The sequence below is a fragment of the Chelonia mydas genome, chromosome 10, assembly GCF_015237465.2.
Source record: "Chelonia mydas isolate rCheMyd1 chromosome 10, rCheMyd1.pri.v2, whole genome shotgun sequence".
In the NCBI taxonomy this organism is placed as follows: domain Eukaryota; kingdom Metazoa; phylum Chordata; order Testudines; family Cheloniidae; genus Chelonia; species Chelonia mydas.
The window spans coordinates 23,433,776-23,458,334 of NC_051250.2; the positions used below are offsets into that span (position 1 = coordinate 23,433,776).

A 24,559-nucleotide genomic window follows, 5' to 3' on the forward strand; every position below is an offset into this window, starting at 1 on the left:
TTTTGAGAATTAAGAGGCAGTTCGGGTCACAATTTGCTCCTAAAATATTATTATCCTGCCTGTTAAACAGTGTAGTGTGCTGGACATACTCATTCTAGGGTACTTCATAATTCTGTATCATTTAAATAAAATCAACTGAGTTCTACCAGTTAGTATGTTTCCTTTCATATTGTTGAAGATAAACTTGGATTTTAATGGCTGTTTCATGCAGAATATAAATGTCTAAAATGCTTGGTGGTTCAACTAGTTACCCAGCATACCTATGGTACTAAGTAGAGTTCAGGGCATGACCAATTTTTGTCTGTGTAAATAAAATTAATACTGTATTTAGAAGCTATATATTGTTCTCCCATGCTGCAATGATTTCAATTAAGGGAATGCCAGTCTAAGGAAGCATACAGCCAGGCAATAGGAAATAAATTATTTCCAGTAGCTAAGCTACAGCTGATATTATATAAAACATAACGGAAACAGGAACATATAAATGCATATAAATTACCTGTGAAAGGAATGTCTCAATCCTTAACTACTGTTAGGATATTTTGGTAACTAAAACTAAATGTTTTTCTTTCTAGGTATCTGCAAGCATAGCTGGCTCAACTGAAGTTGAAGCTCGAATCTTTTGGCTTGGACTAATTATCTGTCCAGTTATTTGGACAGTGTTCTTTTTTAGCACTTTGTTTTCCTTGAAGTTGAAATGGCTGGTAAGCATGGGGTAACTCCATATGAGCTGTGGGTGATAGGTGCAGTGAAGGGGAAAGGAGCAGAAAAACAAGACTATTAAAAATACAGTTTTAAGTTAGATTCCATAGGAAGTAAGAATTTAAGTTAGAAGATTACAGTGACAGCTTCAAGAAGTTGTAGAGCAGGCTTCTGTTCCCAAACTGAAGTTAATCCATTAGGCCTGGCACAGACTTTATAATTCCTTACTCTCCACCCCTCACTAGGTTCTGGTCAATCAGCCCTCTTCTCCTGAGTCAAATGTTTCTGCTGGCAGGCACCACTGCAGCTTCAGTTCAGAAAACTCCACCTATACAATACCCCAAACTAAAAAACTATTAGTTCCAGAGAAACAGAAAAGGAGAAACCATTCTGCAGTTGGGTTTTACTTTTGCATGTCTTCTTGGGACTTGGATAATATTTGTACTAACATCCTCTAATCCTTTCACCAGCCAGCCTCCTGGTCTCCATGACTTGCAACAGACCACTCTGTCACACTGCATCATTTAATATTTTGGCAGGCCTTACTGGAAATAAGCAGTTGCTGCTTGTTGTCAGTACCACCATACTGGTTTTTCTAGGGCTGTAATGTAACAAGTCATATAGCAGGACTCATACGTGTAAAGATGAACATTTTAAAGATATTGAAATCGCTTGCATTGGTGGTGGGCAACTTGCAGCCTGCATGTAGCCCATCAGGGTAATCTGATTGCGGGCCGTGAGACATTTTGCTGACGTTGACTGTCTGCAGGCACAGCCCTCGGCAGCTCCCAGTGGCCGCGGTTCACCATTCAAATTACCGTGATGGGCCGCATGAGGCCCTCAGATTGCCGACCACTGGTGTATAGCATATGCTTGAAATGAGGCCTTTTAAACTTGTTCCAAAATAAGATACTGTTTTCTAGAAAATGTTTGATACTTTCTTTGGAAGAGAGTACTACCAATAATATTAATTTTATTAAGTTCATTAGACAATTAGATGAAGTGGAAAGTACTATACTTAGGAAGGAAAAATCAAATTCACAGCTACAAAATGGGGAATAACTGGCAAGGTGGTAGTACTGGTGAGAAGGAACTGGGTGTTATAGTGGATCACATGTTGAATATGAATTGACAGTGCAATGCAATTGAGAAAAAGATTAATATTCTGGGGTGCATTAACAGGAGTGTCATATATAAAACACAGGAGGCAATTGCCCCACTCTGTTTGGCACTGGTGAGGCCTCAGCTAAAGTACTGTGCCCAGTACTTGGCGCCACACTTTAGGAAAGGCTTGGACAAACTGGAGAGAGTCCAGAGGAGAGGTTTTATCGTTTTTTGGCTATCACCAAATAAGCACCATTTTTTCCAGGCATTGTGGAAAAAAGTAACCATGTAACTTTTCTAAATTGTTTAGAAAAACCTGATCCCTGGGGAATGGTTAAAAAAAAATGGGCACGTTTAGTCTTGAGAGAAGACGACAGAGGGGGAAACCTGTTATGTTTTCAGATTTGTTAAGGGCTGTTATAAAGAGGACAGTGATCAATTGTTCTCCATGTCCACTGAAGGTAGGACAAGAAATAATGGGCTTAATCTGCAGCAAGGGAGATTTAGATTAAATATTAGGAAAAAAACTTTGATTATAGAGATAGTTAAGGTCTGAACAAGGCTTCCAAGAGGTTGGGAATCCACATCGTTGAAGGTTTTTAAGAACAGGTTAGACAAGCATCTGTCAGGGATGGTTTAGATATAGTTGGTTCTGTCTCAGTGCAGGGGGCTGGACTAGATAAACTCTGGAGGTCCTCCAGCAGTCCTACATTTCTATGATTCTGAAAGCTGCTAAAGCTGCCCTATTAGAAAATGTTTACCAGATTGTTTTGTGGTACTAAAATTATGCTTTCTGCAAATGTTGGCACATCTTCTAAACTGTACTCTTAAGTCTTTCATAAATCTGCAAATTATTATAGAACCTCCTTTGTAGATAAAATTTGTGGCATTCCAGGTTAAATTAAAATAAAGGTCTTGTAAATAGCGGGTAGTGAGAATTTGGCTATGAATGTCTTAAAATGAAGGGAACATGACTTCATATAGGTTTAAAGAGTTATTCTTTTGAGTCAGACTTTTGTATTATAGTTAGGCACAAAGCACTGACAAAATGGGTCAAGCTGGAAGGAGTGAGACCAGAGCTGGGGGAAAAAATGATTTCCACCCTTGAAATGTAAAGTGAGACTTCCCAAAAAAAGGCGCTTCTGTCGGTGGGTAGGGAGGAGTGTTACTGGTTATTTACGCTTCCTAAAATGCAAGTTTTAATTTATTATTTGAAGGTAAATTCCTTTTGATACTACTTACATTAATCAGCATTATCAATTTTTCCACACTAAGCTGTTGATTGTCTATAGCCTCATAGAGAGACAAGTTGGGTGAGGTAATACCTTTCATTGGGCCAACTTCTGCAGGCTCTTGTCATAGCTGGAATCTCCCTTCAAGCTGCTAACTTATATGGATACATCCACTGTAAATTAGGAGGGAAAAAAAGCATCAGCAAAGTAACTTCAAGGTTTTTGTCACAGCAGATGTTTCAGAGGGTAAGTATTAAGGTTCGTTATTATTCTCAGTAGTTGCATCATGCATGTGTTTTCCACAGCAGCTTTTAAGGAATTGGGCATTATGCTGATTTACACTTTGATAAACATGATTGAGGAACGCCAGGTTGTGCTTTATAGTGAGTTGTGTTCATCACATATACATCTAAGTGGACCTACAGATTTCCTGTGCACGAATAATATCAGTGCACAAGTCTGTCAACACTTTTAAAGTCTCAGACTAGTGGTCCCTCTTTCTGAAATGCAAAATTAATGTTTAATCTGAAAAACCAGTTTGGGAATTGTACGGTCTAACTGCTGCACTGCAAAAGAGTAAGTGTGACCTGAGCAGAGAAGCCAGAAGGATCCATTGACAAGGACTGCTTTGCAATAAATGAAGAAGTTTGTTGAAAAGTGGCCTGTAATTAGGACCTATAAAATTGTCTTGGTATTTGTTTGAGTTCTATTCATGGTTTGGGGTATGGTACAAGAAAATATCTTCCTGTTGCTACTACACTCTTTTCTTTTATGGATGTGGATGGCAACGACCAACAAATCAATTTCTACTTTCCCAAAAGGTGCAGAATTGAGTAGCTTAAGAAAATAAGCACCATTTTTTCCAATGCATTGTGGAAAAAGTGACCATGTAACTTTTCTAAATTGTCTTGTTTGCATGAATGAGGTATAAAAGAATTAGACAATGTGTTTTATAACAAACCCATTCTGTGCTCTTGTATTACCTCCTTGGAGTAGTTAAGATTAAGATTTTGTAAAGTACTTTAGAGGCGTCAGCAAAAATGATTGCAGTAGATGTTCTAGATCAGGGATCTCAAACTCAAATCACCACGAGGGCCACATGAGGAATAGTACGTTGGCCCGAGGGCCGCATCACTGACCTCCTGCACCCATGCTGCCATCGGCCCCGCCCCCATTCCACCCCTTCCATGAGCCCCCGCCTCTTCCTGCCCCTGCCCCGCCTCTTCTTCACCTCCTCCCTTGGCGGCGGGAAGCACCTGCAGGTAGGTAGAGGAGTGGGGACACGGTGTGCGGGGGGGGGGGGGGGTGAAGGAGCCTGGTGGGCTGCAGGAAATAACTCTGGGGGTTCAGGGAGCTTGGCGGGCCACAGGAAATAACTCCATGGGCCGCGTGTTTGAGACCCCTGCTCTAGATACTAATGCTGGAGCAGCATTAGGTTAGTAGAACATCATCTTTAGCTTTCATGTGTTCATTCTACAGGAGAGACAAGAAGAAATTCAGGGTATGGATGTCCTGAAGGATATGGAAATACATAACCACTAGGTGACTGTGTAAGTTGAGGACTAATATTAGAAAAATGGATAAGCAATAAAACAACATTTATTAAGTAACACTATTCTAGAGCATCAACCCTGTCTGAACAAGAGTAAAGAATTGCTTGATCAAAACATGTCAAACTCAGATTTTTAGTGACAGAGTTCCTTTGATGCGGTTATAAGCTAACACCTTAAGATAAAAAGGCAATGTGTTTTAAGTAAAAATTGAAATTTTCCTTCCTAAACAGGCCAAAAACTAGCTTTATATCCTACCATGAAAATTTCTTGCTTCTGTTTGAGAAGTTAATACAGAGTTTGTTTGTTAATGATTGGGGTCATTTTAATCATTAAGACAAAAGCCTCTGGAGGATTCCTGATCTCTGGGTGTTTCTAATACTCAGTTATGTGATATTCATACTATATAGATCAGGCAGCATAATTTCAGAAGTGTAATAAAAAAAGACAACTGCAATTTTCCTACAGTATATGCTTCTCATTTCTCAGAGTTTGGGATGTGTAACCATTGGACAAGTCAGAAGACTTGTTAACACTCAGGATGAGAATACCCTTCTTGAATGAGTGCAGAGCAGAGTAGTTAGCCATCCCTTTTTTCTTTCCTCCCTCTGGCTAATTTCTGGCATGAAGGAGTGGGGTCTGGAATCAGAGATTGAGATGAGGAGAGCAGAGGAAAGGCACATTTGAGAAGGATTTCTGGCAACACAGCACTTTATTACTTGGTGAATTAAACTCCTACAAATAAATTAAACCTGAACACTGACTTATTTCCTTGCTATAAATCAAGTAGGCAGCAAGCTCCTTCAAGTCAACTCATTCTGTTATGCAGCTACACAGTCAAGTTTATATTGATTTAAATTTGAAAGCAAATGCAGTTAATTTTCCTGTGACACTTGCCCTCTAATTTCTTGTATTACAAACAAGGAAACTAACGTTAACTTGTCTAAGTAAAAAAAATGGTTAGTAATTTGTTCCCAGTAGGCTGAAACATATTTTTCTTTTCCCAGACACTGATCACTAAAGAGGAGACAATCCTAAATTTAAGTGACTGCACTCTAAATATGGAACTCTACTAATCAAAGAAAAAGATGTCGAAGTGATCTTATCCAATGAAACACAGCATGGAAATGCACACTACAATTAATCCTCAAATGAAGGAGGCTTGAAAGTACTAATATTTAAAAAAGAGACTCAGGTAAATGTTTCGGTGAAAATATGTATTTAATGTATAAGAGTTTCTGAATAAAGTCTATATGTGAACATCTTTGGAGATTAATTTCACTAACGACATATGCAAGATTTCAGGTATCACAAAATACTTTAGATTTAGATTTAACTTCTGATGCACTAAGTGACTTATTTCTATAAACTTAAAAGAAAGTTTTGAGACATCAGGTGGACTAGCTGGTGTTCAAATATTATGGTGATTGTACACAACAAGAACAGGAAATTAAAGCAAGGACATTAACTTAAAAATTATTTATTTGCAATACAGAAAAGGAGTACAAGTCTTTACATTCTTCCTATAAAATGCTTTCCTATAATTAACTGCACATTTATTCCATTCCTTGGTTAGATAATTTTTCTTGTGAGTGCTTTAGGCCACAATATTCTTGAATCCCTGCAAAGAGGCAAAAACAAAGTAGTAGTGAACTTATTTTATGTATTGATCACTGTATGGATCTATTGCCTGCTGTGGGCATAAATCACAAAATTTTGTCTATCATACTACCCTAACTTATATTTGAAATGATTTAAAGAATTTGTTAACATGCCTTTTAGACCCATTTTTCTTTTGCTATTTGAATACTTTCTGCATTTTATACATTTGCTCTTCCAGAAGTGTAAGAGTGACATACTCAAAACTTCATTTACTGGTAAGCTATCAAATTCCATTTAAGAAATGCCTGCTCGTAGAAAGTTAGCAAAACTATTTTATTTTGTCAGCAAGAGTACATGATGTATTTGCTGGAACTCAGTGAAGGTCAAAATAAGCCATAGAAGACACACTTATTTTAGTTACCTGGAGTTGAATAGCTATCATTTTAACAGAATTTAATTGTTTAAAATATAAGTGGCTGAAGTAATTCTGAGACAAGTGGTGCAATTTCATGATTCTTATACTGTACATTCTGCCAAAATTATGCTGTTGATGGCTTCATAACATATTTTAGAAGTTAATTGCTCAGACAAGTAATTCACATATCAGCCTTTTAACATGACATACTTACTTTGGATGATATTCCTGTAAGATGAAGTAGCTGGGGACTCAGGTATTTCAGACAAAAAAGATTGGCCTTTATCACAACTTTTCCCTAAAAAAGAAAGGGGAGGGGGAAAAAAAAAGCTAAAACCCTTGTGATGCAGGAAAGCAAAACAAAAAAATTGCCTGAAATTTACCACCCCAAAATTGCCGTACCAGTCCAGTGAACCAAGGGCTTATGTTCTTCCTGTGTCAGTAATACATAAATAAAGCATGGTAGCTATTTTCTTATATACAGCTATTAGTACTAAGTAGCAGAACAATGTCATTTTTCAGATTGCGGTCCTAGATTTAGAAGTCTATGTACATCCCCTGTCTATGCCATCCTTCCATCTACATGGGATGCTGTTCCTTAATTCCATGGAAGAGTAGCACCAAGGTGGTCTTGCTTTACACTTGATACAGTGTAGACTGGCATATATTATCTACTAGTAACTTGGTTCTTTACATACTAGGTCTTTTAGTATATCTAATTATCCACTGAAAAAAAATCCAACTAGCATTTTTTTCAGTTGTTATAGAAGCTGTAGTTTTAACCATATCAGAACTTGATGTTACAAAATTTTGTTCTTCTTTGTGGTATGGTTTAATCCAGTCTGCAATTGTAAATGAGCAGTTTTTTTTAAAAATTGCACACTCTAAATTAGTCATGTTAATAAAGGTGAAAGGCTGACATGATTACTGTTTAAACCTAAGCAGGAAGTTCTCTCATCGTTTTACTCATTTCAGACCAAACCATATTATCACAGTTCCACAAACTATATTTACAGGATTTTTAATTCTAAAAAAGTCAGCTATTTGACACTGTGTTTATCACAGTGAATAAGTCTAACACATAGTTGATATACCAAAAATAACCCTAAAGTAATGGCAAGCATATTGTTGCTTTTTATTACGTAATTTGCCAAGATAACCTATTTGAGGATCTAGGGCACTTTACCCAGGAGAGAAATATTTAAATTTTGGCACATCGTCTCTGCTCCTCCAGTTGTTTGAGGAAAGATTTGAGATTCAGTCTGTAATGTTAAAAAAAAAAAAAAGACAAGTAATACAAGACAACTCCAGAAAAGATCATTTTGAGAACGACATTTCTTCAGTTTTGTTTAGTGGTATTTTCCAAACATCACTTATTGAAATCCCAATTAAAACAGGACCATACATGGTGGGCTTCTGAAGGCTGTGCACGGTAGTTTCCTGGCATACTATCACTAAATAGAGTGGATGTCTACACAATTAAAACTTTTGACTTAAACTTTCACACAGATCATTTCTGCCCATTAAGAGCATTTTAGGTGCATATATAAATCACAAGTACCATTTCTAATACCTTTTTTCCTTTATTCGTCTAGTTTAGGTTACTGTTCCTCCAAGACATTTATTGTGATATATACAGAATCCTAATTTTAAAATTGTGGGTTAGAATTTAAATTTACAAGAGTGAGAGATGTGAAAGCAGACAGTGTGGCCAGCCAAAAGCTGTCAATATTCTTTAATTCTTTCCAAGACCTGGGACTCCTGAGCAGAGACTGCCAATGATGTCTGATTTTTCAAGCACTCATATTGCTTTGAGGATGTGTTCAAATGGGTAATAGGTTGATGCCAAGGAACTCACCTGAAACCCATGGACCCACATTCCCAAGACCAACTGATAGTGCATTAGTCTGCATGTTTGAATGGTCATTACCATCCTTCAGTTCTTCTCTAACTGGGTCAGTAATATGTCATTTGTCATCTTGTTCCCTTCCTAGCCCAACCTTCAGACTCCATGTTTATCATGATTGGCACATACAATCAGGCATGGGAATGTTTTTAGAAAATGATTATGGTACACAGGGTAGCTAAACCCTATTCCATAATGCTCCCAGTTCTTACTTTCATGTGTTTGAAAATGCCAAAAAAGTTCTGAAGCAAAAGCAGCACATGTAGCTCACTTATGTAATAGGGTTATCACGAGTTCAGCATCTAAAGGAAATTTTTAGTAATGCAGAAACATCTAAATGGTTGCATAAGCTTTTAGAAGCAAAACTAAACAAGAAGGGAGGATGCAGTAGTGCTTGAACACACAGCACTTCAGAAGTTTCCTACGTCACAGAAGCTGCAACATCCCACATCAGCGATTCAGAGATGCCAGCCAGTGGTTCCTCTTAATAGGAGCATTTAAGACATAGAGTTGTTAAACACAGATCTTAAAGTAGGTCTCAGAGCGGTAGCCGTGTTAGTCTGTATTAGCAAAAAAACCGAGGAGTACTTGTGGCTCCTTAGAGATGAACAAATAATTTTGTAAAGTGGATTTTAGCCCACGAAAGCTTATGCCCAAACAAATTTGTTCATCTCTACGGTGCCACAAGTACTCCTCATTCTTTTTAAAGTAGGTCTGTTATTCAAATATAGATGTCTAACGTGTAACATCCCACTGTGTAGCTGAAGCCACCATTTCAAAACTGCTCTTTTTATATAATGTCCTGACTCCTAAAAGAACCTACAAAACTAGTCTTTGGCCTCAGGAAAGCACCTTTCATAATGATCTAAGGACAACAGTACCTGTATAAAGGAGTTTGATACTGTTTCCACCAACAGAAACAGGATTTTTTCCTGTACTACTCCAAAAAGGATTTTTTTTAATGAATGGCTTTATTCAGGAGATCAAGCAAGTTTGTGCCCTGATAAGTAAATCCTTTCACTTCCGTCATGGTCACCACAAAACGTACATACATTTGGAATGCGTGTATTAAGACGAGTGAAAATATTAGCAATAAGTTTTAGATACTTACCTTACATTTTGGGCATACAAAGCCATTCATATTTTTAACAACACCTATGATTGGCAGTTTCACCTTATGACAGAAGTTGACCTCCTTTCAAACATCCTAAAGTGATATTACCTAGCAAAGGCAAGTGTTATTTTGTCAGTCCACCTGTACTGGACTTTTTCCAACTATGGATTTTCCTGCAAAGCAAACTTTCCTAGCACTTTCAAGCAACTGTTACAAGAGCTCTTACTGAATTCTTTCTGACTTCTCTTCGCATTCTGAGCATGTTTTCTACCAGCAGATTAAACATGTTATCTATTGTCTGGTTTACTCAATTAAGGTATCTTCTGTCTTGAGGCTGACCAAAAATTATCAAGCTATTTAGATCTTTATTCAACCAACTTAGCTTCCAGCATCTTTAAATCTGTCCAACAATTCTGGCATGGGATTAGTGAAGAGTATTCTTTAAATAGAACGGATTATGCAAATATTACTTTTGCATCTACTGTAGGTTTACAGAAAGACATCAAAAAACTAATCTGGTGAAGGTGTTGAGGAAGATGTGCAGGAATGGGTTTACTCACTCTTTCCAAAGTCAATTCTAACACCACTCCCTAATCCTTACCCTTCTCAAACACATACCTGACCTTTATTTCCTTCTATTTCCTCCTACCATGTACCTTGCATTCTGCTCACTACTCCCTACTTAGTATTCCATTTGTTTCCTGCCACTTGTGCCTCTGGACATTTTCTTGTTACTCCTGGAAAACTCTGCCTCTTTCTGCACAATTGGCCTCTTCTCCCCCTCCTTCAAATTGCCCACTAAGAATGTACCTTTGATTTAGCTAGACTTCTCCCACTAATCTCAGCCCTAGCGCCTGACTTCAAACAAAAAGGTACTTAGAAATCATCATCTTTTCAGTTGATCATTTTAAATATAGAAGGTTTTGGATACAACAATCCTGGACCTTCACAATATCAATACAGAATCACTGTTCAGAAAGATCTGCACCTTAAGTTATACTTCCAACAGAGCATTCTACTCAAATTTCTCTATATTTTAAACTTATGCACTGTCAAACTAGAATTGCATTTTATCAATAAAAGTTAGGTACATTCTACTTCAGAAAGTTTAGCAAAAAATGTATGCAGAAAGCAATGGGATGTAGGACCAAAAGGGCTAAAACAAAGTAAAGTAATTTTAAATCGACACTAACATGGAAATCACTCATTAAGTTCTGAAAAAAGGATAAGCAGTTTTATTACATAATTTCATCAGCAAAACTGGCTCAAAAGAATATTGTCTATTGCCATAATCAAATGGTCTACTTCCTTCCAGTTTTATGCACAAAAGGATATTAAAACAAACAGTATAAATTTAAAAGGTTGAATTATTAACCAAATAAGACAGTTATGCTACCTACATTCATTAAAAAAACCCACTGAACATCAGGTAACTTGGAAATTATGTTGTTGAATATTGAGATTTCTTTCAGATATGCAGTCAATTTAGGAATCTTTTTAAAAATGTGATCAATATCCATACCTATTAGAAAGTTCATTAGACCCGTGTTAACATGGAGCAATAAACAATAGATATATGCCCAAGTGTGAAAAATGTATAAAATATACATTTTAATCAGTGGTATGCATGCAATGATATTTTATCAAATATAGACTGCTTAGTTTCCATCTAGCAAGTCTTCACTAAATTATTCTGATTATGTTAAAGATCTCAGTTCAATATAAGATAACCATCCTATAGTGAAAGGAAAATGCTAAGAATAACTGCTTTTCCAACAAACCAAGTTTTATATGGAAAAAAGGAAGCACTGTCTAACTTGCAATAGTTTATGCTCCCTGATGCAACAATCAACAACAATGAAAATACTTGAGATACAGACCATTTGGGGGGGGGGGGGGACTCTCCAACTAACAGCATCATCAGGACCACTAAGCAAGAACCCCACTGACATGACCCTTAAGTTTTCTTCAACGTACTAGAAAAGAGGAAGCATACTATTAAAATATCCCAGAAAGAAATGTACTTGACAAAATAACATCCTTGCCAGTTCTTAAAAGAAAATTTTAAGAAAATAGATGTTGGCGGAAAAGTAAGGACACTTCATTTTTTTCAATCAGTCAAAGGCTGCATGATTTCTGTACAGCAGTCAGTAATCTGATCTATATTTACATTTTAAAGAGCCTTTTACAAACTTATAATGCCAATTACTGCAATAATCTTCACAGAATCTCTATTGAGAAGGCATGTGGCTAAAATGACTTTCCGTTCTCTCTCAGCATCAGAAAAATAGTTGTGTGGTGGCATGTACAAAGTTTGAACAACGTCTGAAATAGTTCTATGCATTTTGTTAAGAACATCACCTCTGTTATTCCTTGGGATTTAATTATCTGCAGTGTTGTTATAATTGAAAGTGAGGTACTGTGCAAGTACATGAGAACCAGAAATAATGAAACCAACTTGTCTATTTTTGCTGCCCAAACCAAAATAAGTGCAAAAGGAAACAGTTGAAAAAGCAAAACGTTACTTGTTTTAAAATATTCGGTTATAATAGCCCACTGTGATGTTCGTAACAGACGGAATTTTTTTAAAGCTATGATTTTTAACCTGTAGTGCCTCTTTAAGAAGCAGGACTTCTGTATATGGAAAAGACTGGCGGGGGGAGAGAAAATACTTCTAGTTTCTCTCTGGGATAGGGCCCCCTAAACTGTATTCTTTAAAACAAAACAAAAGAAACCCCTCACTAACTTACCACCGGAGACCATCCAGAACCACTCAGGTGAACCTGAGGAGTTTTAAAAACCCATATATGCAGTATATACACAAAGCATGTAAAATATAACCTACACTGTAATGCTGCATTTCAAACCAGATGCCAAGAAATATGCTAACTGTATTGAAAGAGTCAAATGGCCATATAAGAAACTGCAAAAAGGCAGAGTTCCTGAATTAGACAGTGAACAATGAATTCTGTCAATGTTGATCAAATGGCTGTTGCAGCAAACATGCTGCCTAACAATTGCAATATAGCCCTCAAACCCTTGCTGCAGAAAAGTTAACCCTCAAGGACAGAAATATTTGAAGGAAAGAAAGAATCAGACGCTGCTAGCCACTGCCTGTAAATATAGGGATACCTGCTAAACATTTGCTACGTAGAGAAGGTTTTGTCATAAAATACAACAAAACCAGAAAGGGGACTGGCAACCAACTTCGGAGAAACACAAGAATATACAAATCTCTCTCAAAGACAATACTTCCTTATGCCAATGGCATTACTTTCCTAACAATGTGTCAGCCTGATCATAGATAAATGTCTTAGAGGCTGCTAATCGCATGGCAAAGACGACTCAAATATCCTTCTAATACAAACGGTACCATGACCTATACTCAATGTGTAAAAGTAAATTCCTTGTTCAGAATGTTGAGTGTCTTTCTCCTGTGCCAATTAGCTAGTCTTTAAGGAAACAAAGGTGAACCTTGCTAACGCTAATGGTGTACGTGATTATACCAAAACATGGTGTGCCCCTACTTCTCAAAAATTAAAAAACAGAGCTATAATAGGTTTCAGAGTAGCAGCCGTGTTAGTCTCTATTCGCAAAAAGAAAAGGAGTACTTGTGGCACCTTAGAGACTAACAAATTTATCTGCGCATAAGCTTTCGTGAGCTACAGCTCACTTCATCGGATGCATTCAGTGGAAAATACAGTGGGGAGATTTATATACACAGAGAAAATGAAACAATGGGTGTTATCATACACACTGTAAGGAGAGTGATCACTTAAGATCTGCTAATACCAGCAGGAGAGCGGGGGAGGGGGGGGGAGGCAGGGAGGAGGAAGAGAAAAACTTTTGTAGTGATAATCAAAGTGGGCCATTTCCACAGTTGACAAGAACGTCGGGGGGGAGGGGGGGGAATAGTTTTACTGTGTGTAATGACCCATCCACTCCCAGTCTCTATTCAAGCCTAAGTTAATTGTATCCATTTGGAAATTAATTCTAATTCAGAAGACTCTCCTTGGAGTCTGTTTTTGAAGTTTTTTTGTTGAAGAATTGTCACTTTTAGGTCTCTAATCGAGTGACCAGAGAGATTGAAGTGTTCTCCGACTGGTTTTTGAATGTTATAATTCTTGACATCTGATTTGTGTCCATTTATTCTTTTACATAGAGACTGTCCAGTTTGACCAAAGTACATGGCAGAGGGGCATTGCTGGCACATGATGGCATATATCACATTGGTGGATGTGCAGGTGAATGAGCCTCTGATAGTGTGGCTGATGTGATTAGGCCCTATGATGGTGTCCCCTGAATAGATATGTGGACACAATTGGCAACGGGCTTTGTTGCATATCACTAAAACTTCAGAATTTTGTACAAAGTGATGATTCTGCAGTATTATAGTCTTCAAAAGCAATAAAGTTCATTTTATGTTCTGTTATCCTGGCATTAACTGTTTACTTGAAGCATTCAACTCATTTATACAAGCTAGCCAAGCTGTACTGAATTCGGAGGGGCTCACCTTGCTTTTTATTATGTAAGCATTTCCTCGCATATTCCCCAAGAAGTTATTCTTAAACAAGCCCTAAATACATACACACACACACACACACACACCCCCCCCCCAAACTGAGTCAAGCAGAGCTCCCAATAAATAACCTATTAGGCCACTTGAGACAAGTCTCTTACAGTTTTTAAAACAGAAACAATCATATCTGTTCTCCCTCTATACCCAGTATTTTAGGGATAGATATTTGTGGACCCAAAATGTCCAGCAGAGCAATCGAAGAAAAAAAGTTGGAAATAAGTTTGCACAGAGTTGTTCACACGATATAAATTAGAAGCAAACACTAAAATGAGTTTAAATTTGGAGTTTAGTTTAGATTACGAATGGGAAATGAAGCATTCTGACATTAGATCGTTGGCTTGAAGACATGACTGCCTTTACTAAATATATTTTTGGTAACAGGCCCAGTTCTAATGGGCAGTCATTCACCATCTCAATGGAAGTTAATTTGTATCTTCCTTGGTAGTTGCAGCAGGAATTGCCCAAGCATGGGAACTGAATTATCCCCTCATCCTCAGGTACATCCATGCTACAAGGACACGGCCCGGCTGGATATTTTCCATGGGTAGAGGGCATCCCATTCTAACAGGTTTATTGCTAGCATGGTTAGAAAGTGTGTAAAGAAACAAGTTTTCATATCCACCACATTGGCAATAACACACACTGTAGGAATATAGATGTGCCTAACTGTGTAGCATAGACAGACCCTTAGGATGGTCTGTGCAGGTCAGGATCTCCACAAACCAGCCAGCGCTATGCTGGGGAACTTTGTGCTGCTGCCTAGCCACGGATCTGTGAAAAAATGCTTCAGGCTCAGACATTTTTAACATCGGCTAAATTCACTTAAAGTTACTTAAGAGTTTAGGAGTTAATTATTCTTCAACCAGCAGTATTTGAATCAGACCTTAAACACCTCAGTAGTTACAATCCATTGTGAAGTACAACGTTTCAAACAGTCTAAGACAAAACACAAAAAAACAGTCTTAAGTATATGTGCAACTCTCAGCAATTAGGCATTTGTGTACCATTCGGAGCAGCAGGGAGGATGGCTTGAAAATAAATGGCTTTTGTAGGAGTCCTTTCTGTGACTTTAACATGTAGCAAAGCTTCTGGAATGCAATTTGTGCTACATTCTTCACCACACTCAGAGCAAAAGAGGTTATTCTATACAGTCTAAAATAATGCACGTACACAGAGGGCTGAGAGCCCTTTTGATAGACATTACTAAGGTATCTGATTTTTTGTTACTTTGGGAAAATCAGATGACTTCTAACACTGTATCAATAGACCACGACACAAAAACCTCTAACAGTGGTCAGCATGATGAATACGAAGCTTTGAATTTTGCACCAGGAAAGCCTGACTTCAAGCATCCAGTTTAAGTAGCAATCAGCTTGTCCGTCCTACAAACACTGACTTACCCTATTCAGATTATAGGATAGGGTATGATATTATGTCTAAAAAATAAGCATGCATTTTCAAGCATAGCAGAAGCACAGAAATGTACCATTTCTCAGGAGCTGGTCAGTTGAGTTCTTAATAAACTGATTATACTGTTGTACTTCTGCAAAGTTGTGACACACAAACCAAAACAAAGAGGATTACTATTTACAGTTTGGGAAGATACATAACTGTACAAGCCATTTTACATTTTTGATAATTTATTAAGGGCATTTATAAGGTACCCATCATAATCTAGATCAGTGGTGGGCAATTTGCGGCCTGTCAGGGTAATCCACTGGCTGGCTGCCAGATAGTTTGTTTAGATTTGCACGGCCGCCCGCAGCTCCCAGTGGCCGTGGTTTGCTGTTCCCAGCCAATGGGAGCTGCGGGAAGTGGGCATGGGCCACAGGGATGTGCTGGCCACTGCTTCCCGCAGCTCCCATTGGCCGGGAACGGCGAACCACAGCCACTGGGAGCTGCGGCCGGCCGTGCAAATGTAAACAAACTGTCTGGCGGCCCTCCAGCAGATTACCCTAATGGGCCGCAAGTTGCCCACCACTGATCTAAAGTCATGTTCAGCACGCTCAGATTCAAAGACAAGCATTCCTCTAATCTAGCTAATTTCTCGTATAATTTGAAAGAACACATGACAACAACCTCGAAGCAGATGACACTATAGCAAAAAATAGAATTGACAGCTATTAAAAAGCCTGAAGAATAGTGCAAGAGTTTAGTCTCTTGGTTAGGGCAATGGGATTCTTGACTTCTATTTTCAGCTCTGCCACCTACTCGTGCAAAGCTGTATCAAAATGGAGGTGAATAAATAGCACAGAGATTGCATTGTTATACCATGTTTTTGAAACATCTGCTGTTTTAGTAAGAAAAAATGAGCAAAAGAAGTTTGATGTTCAATAACAACTTAAATATATTTAAAATACAGTGTATACTAGAAACTGATGCAATCTACACATTATAAACCAAAGCAGGTTTCTTTGGCAAAATAATTATTACAGCTTGTTTAAAGTGTCATAGAACAATCTTGGATTGTCCAATCCTTGAGTTGTTATAACTAAAGCAGGTAAATGTTCCCTGAGCAGCCAAGCAGGAATTGGCAGAGTCCTGCGTGGATACAAAATTTATATCCACAGATATAAAGTGGATATCCGCAGAGCTGCAGGGCTCTAGCGACAATGAGAGAGACAAGCAGGGCCATGGCCAGTGCCTAGGCCAGGCGAAAGCAGCAGCAGCATGTTGGGCCGCCACTCTCAGGAGTCAGTGCCCAGCCTGGGCAGCTCCTCCTGTGTGGCTGTACTGCCCTTTGCCCACGGGGAGCGGCTCCAGGCTCACAGGCAGCTGTCTCTGGTCACACTAGTGTGTGCAAGTGGCTCACATGCTTCCGGGCAGGAGTCCCTTCCAGGCAGAGGTGTGTGTCACCAAGATGGAAGGGGTTGCAAGCACCTTGGAGGACAGGATTAGAATCAAAATGACTGATAAATTGGAGAATTGGTCTGAAATCAACAAGATGAAATTCAAAAGAGACAAGTGCAAAATACTTAGATAAAAAATCAGATGCACAAATACAAAATGGGAAATCACTGGTAAGGACGGTGCTCAATTGTTCTCCATGTCCACTGAAAGTAGGACAAGAAGGAAAGGGCTTAATCTCCAGCAAAGGAGATTAAGGTCAGAGATAAGAAAAAACTTTCTAACTATAAAGATAGATAAACTCTGCAGAGGCTTCCAAGGAAGATTGTAGAATCCCCATCATTTAAGTTCTTTAAGAACAGGTTAGACAAGCACCTGTCAGGGATGGTCTAGATATTCTTGGTCTTACCTCAGCACAGGGGACTGTATTATAGGCCTTCTAAAGGTCCCTTCCAGCCCTACATTTCTATGATATTAATATAACTTGAGTGCAACAGTGAAAGGAGTGCAGATTTATCTTATTTGGGGATATTTAGAAGCTTAGCAACTGAATTAAAAAGGAGTGTGAAACAATTCCTTCCATTATAAATACCCGAAATACATATCTCTGTAATAGCAACACATGATACTAGCAGGTAAAATGTCCAGGTCTTTAAAAAAAACCCTCTAATGCCACTTAGTTTCCAAGCATTATTCTTCCATATCTCTTAAGTATTAGGAGAAAAAGCCACAAGCTGCAGAGGCATAATGATCTCTCTCTCTCTCAAATATTATATCGTACCTTTCATCAGCCTTAGGGCAAACTACATAGGCAAAATCACCAGGACATACAGCCCTCTGCCAACCAAAGAAGAAAAAAACACACTGTACAAACAGATAGGAGAAATACCAGCCAAGGACCCAGAGCAAACTCCAACACTTGCAAAATGTCAAGGTCTCCTCCCAAAGTCCTAGCATAGCAATCTGCTTTGTATCCTTGTGACATTAGAAGGAGGAAGACCTGAGTTGACTGCTCAAGGCTTTGAATCCGAAGTCCCTGGGAGACTAGGTATCCTTTCTCACTTTTAACTTTCATCTAAATATAGTGGTCTTTCAGATTTACAAAGCATCATTGTACAATGTGAAGAAGCCAACTGAATTAAAGATAGAATTTAAAAATACTTGGAAAATATAGTTTGTCTGCTGAATGGTACTGAGGAAGAACTGCATCAGTGATCAAGTCCAACATTTGACCCTTTATTTGCATTGAGGGAAGAAACAGATTTTAATTAAATAACCACAAGAATTGCTGAAACTCTCTCACAATTGTCAGGTATACAAAGGTTCCCCCCATTTGAATGTCTCTGAAAATGTGGATGCTATTTTTGCCAACAGGTCTGGGAAAGAAAAAAAATCTAGCCAAAGACTAGGAGGGCAGTACATGATAACCAACAGGAGGGAAAAAAGAATCAGAGATGGATTGCATCATTCCAATGCAAGAAAGTTCTCTGCAGTACATTTCTAGTGTCTTTTTCCAGAGTGAATAATAAAAAAAAATTATTTGATTTTAAAAATAGTTCTAAGGGGAATGCTGCATTAATCTTTCTACTGTTGGATAATCACATGTCCCTTTAAGAGGACACAAGGCAAGGGCTAAATGACCTTTAGATTAAGTTCAAATTCCCCTTTTATCTGGTGATTTTGAACCAGCCACATACACCAACACAAGACAAAGAGATCTGTAGAATGCATAGATTAATATTTCCAACTAGGAAAGAAATTCCACTTATGCAGCAGAGAAAAATATAAATCTTATGATAAAAACCCCTTGAAAGAAAACAAGCCTAACTTCCAGATGTTCATGGTCAGAGTGGTCAGCCAGTCAGACCTGGTTCCTCAAGTTTAGTGATAAGATTTTTTTCAGTGGCTGCAACCAGACTTCTGTGTCCCCAGTGCAGCAGTATCAACTGTCTGCTGGGTTTTTGCCATTTTTTTTTAATATAATCATGAGGTTTTTTAGAGTTTCACTCAAGTGCCCTTTGACTTTCTGTGGAGGATACTCTGCATTTTGCAGTTCAAAAAGGCTTGTTTTCATCACTATATGTCCTTACAAAATATTTAATGGCATTTTAAACTATTGTAATAAAATACCGTCTGCCTTAAAAGTAATAAACTTGTTGAATTTTAAGATACGGACTTGAGAATGCTCAAGAAGCTAATTACTGACAATTCAAGCTGGCAGATGCATGATGGAAATGTGAATAATACAAGTATTTTGAACCTGTGCTGTTTACTGCTCCAGTTACTAGTTTGTTTAGAATTAGGGGCCATTCCTTTTAAGTAACACTGAGCACCTAAACTTCTAAAGTGGGCACATTTTAAACTGCACTCTCTGCAAAGAAGTAGAATTTATAGAATGCCGATGTTACACTTCAGCCCATATTCCCTCACTAACTACCTCAGCAACCTCATTCATATTTAATATGAGGGACACCAGCAAAGAAGCACAGATGAAAGAGCCCTCACATCAGAAGAGTAATTACTCGCCATAACAATTTTTCTGAAAGAAAGGAAAAGAAGGAAAAGAGCTATGGAAGATTAGCTTTGTCCATTCCTGCCAGGGATAGCAGACATCTCAACACCACCTCACAATCAACTGTTTAAACTAATTGTAAATTGAAAGATAATTGGTCCACATGCACCACATTGCTGAAAAGTAAACTTTTGACTAAGAATTAAAACAATGTCTCACTCCAAGCTTTCAGATCTGGACCCTAATTTGTTCTGCTATCTTCTCACTGCTTGCAACATGAATAGAGAGTCCAACTTCTTGTTAACATTAAAGTAGTCACATAGTCACTATTTGCAAGTGATCTGCTTTAATTCCATGCAGGAGGGAAATAATCCTATTTCTATAGATGCTCCCTCTTTGTTCGCACAATAGATGGTTTATTTGCACTGAGCAGTGAGCTCAGTACCCTCCTTTTACTGATAAATTATCATCCCCATGAGATGAATATTAGCTCTGAAACACAAACCTACTCTGGATCTTTACTATGCTGCCGGAAGTGAAAAATAAAACACGAGAGCGTCTCTTTGCTAACTTTAAGACACCATGACAGCTTTAAACATGTACCTGCTTCTAGTTTTGACACTACCTTAATGTAGTTTTTAAGATATCCTTACAAAAACTAAGATTTAGAGATTTTATATGAGAAATCAGTTACTAGGTTAGTAATGCAAAAAAGCCCAGTAAATGAATATTGTGGCAGTTTCCTGTATGGGAATTAGCATAATGAAATCTATTATTTGTCAGCTGCTAAATGTTGTTTCATATAAAATCCCTAAATCACATTTAAGTTTTCCCATTCATTTCAATAGGAATTACCCTTCTAGTAGATTTTTGTCCCTCTTTTAACAGGAATATAAAAACTGGCACACTGGACCAGATCAGCAGTAAATCTCTTCCAGTATTTCACCTCCACTATTGGCCAGTAAGTACCAGCTGCTTCAGAGAAAGGCACAAGAAATCCCATAATTGCCTACTGCAGGGTAACCTGGCCCCAGGGAAAGTTTCCTCCTAACCTCCAGTAATTAAAGGTTTGTTTGTGGCCTGAAGGGTTTATATCCCTTCCCAGACAGATGCACTTTATTTTGGATGGGATATAACAACTATGAATATTCTTGTTTTCCCATGTAAATGTCCTGCCCTTTTTTGAAGCCTTTTGAGCTCTTGGCCTGAATGTCTTGTGGCAATGAGTTCCAAAATGAGTGTTGCATGGGAAAGTATTTCCTTTTACCAGCTTGGCATTTTTCACCTTTCAGTTTCACTGACTGCAAGGTTATTCCTGTAATATGAGACAGGCTGAAATACAAGTTTGATCTACCTTCCCTGTGCCACTCATTGTTTGTATTTCTATTTGATTAGTCACCTTTAAAATAAAGATTCTAAGTATGTTCGATTACTAGTGGCAATAAGATTAAAACTTGATTTTGAATAAACACTTTTTTTTTTTTTTTAGGAACAGCTGATTGCAGAAAACATGTCAGTTGTGAATCAGTCCTAATTATTGTCTTAAATATTTTTTAAAAATCATTTTATAATGGGGAGGAGGAATTGTTAGGGAGTTGGGGAGCCACCCCCAAGCAGACCCTGGCTGACCCCTAGCTTCTCCCAGTCATTCAGGCACATCTGCCCCTGCCCCTACACTTCCCTCTGCCCCCCAACTCTCCCCTGCCCTCCCACTCCCATTCAACCCTGGCTCAGTGCTGTCAGCTCACTAGCCTGTGCCCCTACCCCAGTCTGTCCACCCCCAGCCCTTCTGAACCCTAGTCTAGGTCACCCCCCCCCACCAGCCTCATGTGCCCCACTCTGTCCCCCGTCACCTGGCCTTGCAGGCAGAGCGCTGTGAGAAGGCAGCCACTGCTCCCTCCCTCTCTCTCGGCAGCTGGTTGCTCCCGCCTGGAGCCAGCTGCCCTCTCTACTGGCACCACAGCAGCCGCTTGTGGGCAAAAGGTGTAATTACGGCACCTCCCACAGAATCTATTTCCTGCCGGGGGGGGGAGGGGAGAAATGATTTCTGCACATGCACAGTGGTGCAGAATTCCACTGGGGTATTTTCTAGGTTTTAAAAAATGTTCTCAACTGTTACCTTGTTACTGTTACCTCAGCTGAACCATTTTAAGTCACATAATTTTAAATTGCTGAGCTATTAAGCTAATTGCTGAGCTATTAAGCTAATTAGTTAACTGCAAGTACTACTAGCAATCATACTGTATTTCTTGCTTTCTTCTCACCTCTGCCTGACAAGTCAATCTTGTCTCCCATCTTCCCCCACTATGGTAGCTTTTCTTCCAATATAGATGCCATCAACCCACCTTTACTTCGAAGAGAACATTTCTACATATTTAAGAATTGATTCTAGTCTCAGAAACATGCGTTGTCTTGTGTTTTAGAAATAGCTACTGCAACTCCACTTGGGGACATGCAGCCCTCCACACGGCATATCAGGCAATCAGATTTCCTTTTGACTGATTTATCCAGCCTGGATTCTGGAAGCACTCGAATAATACCCTCTGCCAGAAGGTGAGTGCGCAATGATTCCCAATTCACGGGTCCGTATGCCAATATCATGACTTTCTAACCACTTCCCTGCCCCCAAAACAGCTGTCTGCTGGCTTATTTGGAACTGTTCCATACACATAAGAAAAAGAATAAAACTCTGAGGAGGATTTGGATTAAACAAGTTAAGACCTGAAGAAAGTGCTCTGTGTAGCTCAAAAGCTTGTCTCTTTCACAAAAAGTTGGTGCAACTTTCTGGACTTGTGGATTATTTATTACAGAATTTGGAAAACACATTTGCAGTACCAAGTGGGAAGCATGATCTTACGAATGCTGCAAGAGCAGAGCTTCGGGGGCTCCCAACTACCTGAAAGTCCTAGTGGTTTCATCACACAAACTAAATACCCTGTTTTATACGAGTACTGAGATCCTTTCGAATGAAGGCGCTACACAGTATAAACACAAACTGATTATGTACACAATCAAGTACTTTAGTATGGCCTCATGGATTTACGCGAATTATAAATAAGGCTCTGTGTTTGTCATGGAGGTCACTGATTCAGTGACTTTCTGTGATCTCCGTGACTTCTGCAGAGGCTGGTGTGCCTGGTCTGGGAGCTGCCTGAGCAGCTCAGGCAGCCCCATGGCCAGTCGCACTGGCTGCGGTGGGGGCAGTCTGCCCCCCTCCTCCCACCAAGAGTTTGGCTGGAGGGGGGGCGCTCAGGACTGGGGCGGTGCTTACCTGGGGGGTGTCCCTGGAAGGGCGACAGGAACTCCCCTCCCTCAGCTCCTAGCTCCATGTGCTGCCTCCGCCCGCAGTCACCGCCCCCGCAGCTCCCATTGGCCGCGGTTCCCAGCCAATGGGAGCTGCAGAACCGGGGCTTGGGGCGAAGCGGAGGCAGCATGTGGAGCTCAGGAACCGAGCAGGGAGCCTGCCCCAGCCCTCCCAAACCCCTTCCCCCGAGCACCCATGGCGGCCCCCCGGGCCATCCCCCTGAGGCCCAGCCCAGTTTTAATCAGGGGTATATAGTAAAAGTCATGGACAGGTCACGGGCCATGAATTTTTGTTTACTGCCCGTGACCTGTCCGTGACTTTTACTAAAAATACCTGTAACTAAAACGTAGTCTTAATTATAAATCCTATCCAATGGAAAGGCAATCTTCATGTTGTTAGGCTATTGCAACACTGCCAGTCTAACCGCTATGCAATCACAAGTGGTGAATCTCCATTTAGCATAATCCTGTTTCACACACATATTTTGCAATTTCATATGACCACTAACCTCTCTCCTAGCCACAGAATCTCAGACTCTGCTATTTCAACACAATAAGGGATCAAAGGGAGCTCCAGGGACTGAAGTCAGGGAGACAAATTGTGGCAGTTGTGTAACTTGAGAATTTTTTGATATCTTTTACAGTTCAGGGACCACACTGATCAAATTCAGATTTTTTTTCAATGTGATAGTCAACTCTAACTGCCTATAAAGTGGGAACTTTTGACAACAGCCATTCTCACTGTTTAGTCTATTGCCATAGTTCCCTCCAAAAAGACACGCCCCCTGCAACCCAGTGAAAAATTCACAAACCAACCAGAAAGACATTCTAAGCACATGTATTTTGATTCTTTAAACCCCTTTCTTTAAAGGGACATGAAGTTGCATTTGGGCACAGAGCTAGCATCCACCAGCTCTCAGAGCTTTCTAGCTGTTGAGCACACTCAGTTCTTGCGCCAAATGCCACCATTATACCTGCCTTCTAACCAAGCGATGGAAGTTACAAACTTCATAGCCCAGATGAATGTAAAGCTGTAGAATAGCTGACAACAAATGTTCTATAACAGGTTGGCCAGCTTGTGAGCCAAAACAGGTTGCATATGCAATTATGTTTAACTTTCACCATCCAAGAATTTCACTAAGAGCCTCTTTCTAAGACTGAGCATGAATCCTTCAGTTTTATTCTTTGTTTGCCTACAAAGACTACATTGTTTAGCCAATGGGGCTATATATCCACCTTAAAAGAGGCACTGAAAAACAAAATTATTTGTAGTATCCTCCCAGAAGTTTGAAACCCTGTCTCTGTCTGTTTTAATCGTTTACATCTAACAAATCCCCCCCCCCCCCGCCCAGCTCCACTCCCCCCCCAACCCATATCTCTTAAGAGGCACAAGTGTATCATGATCTTCACGCAATCCTGTTGATCTTCTTTGTGTATGGTAAGACAGCTCCGGGACCTGGGTGTAACTCATGCTCCCTCTGGTGACTGGTATATAAATTATATAGAAACAGTTTCTATATTTGTGTATGTATTTAATGTCTCAGTAACAGAGTGGTGGATTTAGAAAAAGATTTAGAACCTAGAAGGCACTGCCTAAGCATGTAATCCTGAGTATCAGAAATTATTGGATAATACTACAAACTGCACAGACTACCTTCAAACTGATGTAATTAGAATGCAACTGTCAATGGCT

At 39.2% G+C, this 24,559-nt stretch overlaps 2 protein-coding genes across 5 annotated transcripts in view; one reads left to right on the plus strand and one right to left on the minus strand.

The window, feature by feature from the left end:
- TVP23A (trans-golgi network vesicle protein 23 homolog A) overlaps nucleotides 1–14,057 on the plus strand; it is a 32,010-nt gene extending 17,953 nt beyond the window's left edge. For 2 of the 4 annotated variants that reach the window (XM_037911066.2, XM_037911067.2), the window contains exons 5-8: nucleotides 576–704; nucleotides 3,156–3,284; nucleotides 4,518–4,588; nucleotides 5,596–5,848. In XM_037911066.2, the coding sequence (XP_037766994.1) occupies nucleotides 576–704; nucleotides 3,156–3,284; nucleotides 4,518–4,580 (321 nt within the window). In that variant the 3' untranslated portion in view covers nucleotides 4,581–4,588; nucleotides 5,596–5,848. Of the gene's footprint in view, nucleotides 1–575; nucleotides 705–3,155; nucleotides 4,589–5,595; nucleotides 5,849–13,787 lie in introns of those variants that run through there. The other 2 variants (XR_006284100.1, XR_006284101.1) reach the window with 2 other exon arrangements.
- On the minus strand, nucleotides 5,932–21,587 carry NUBP1 (nucleotide binding protein 1; the record flags this gene model as incomplete). The annotated part of the gene is made up of 4 exons (XM_043524035.1): nucleotides 5,932–6,209; nucleotides 6,820–6,903; nucleotides 7,792–7,867; nucleotides 21,417–21,587. Coding segments are annotated over 4 exons (396 nt in total), but the record flags the coding sequence as incomplete, so codon positions are not given.
- Nucleotides 21,588–24,559: the final 2,972 nt, after the last annotated feature.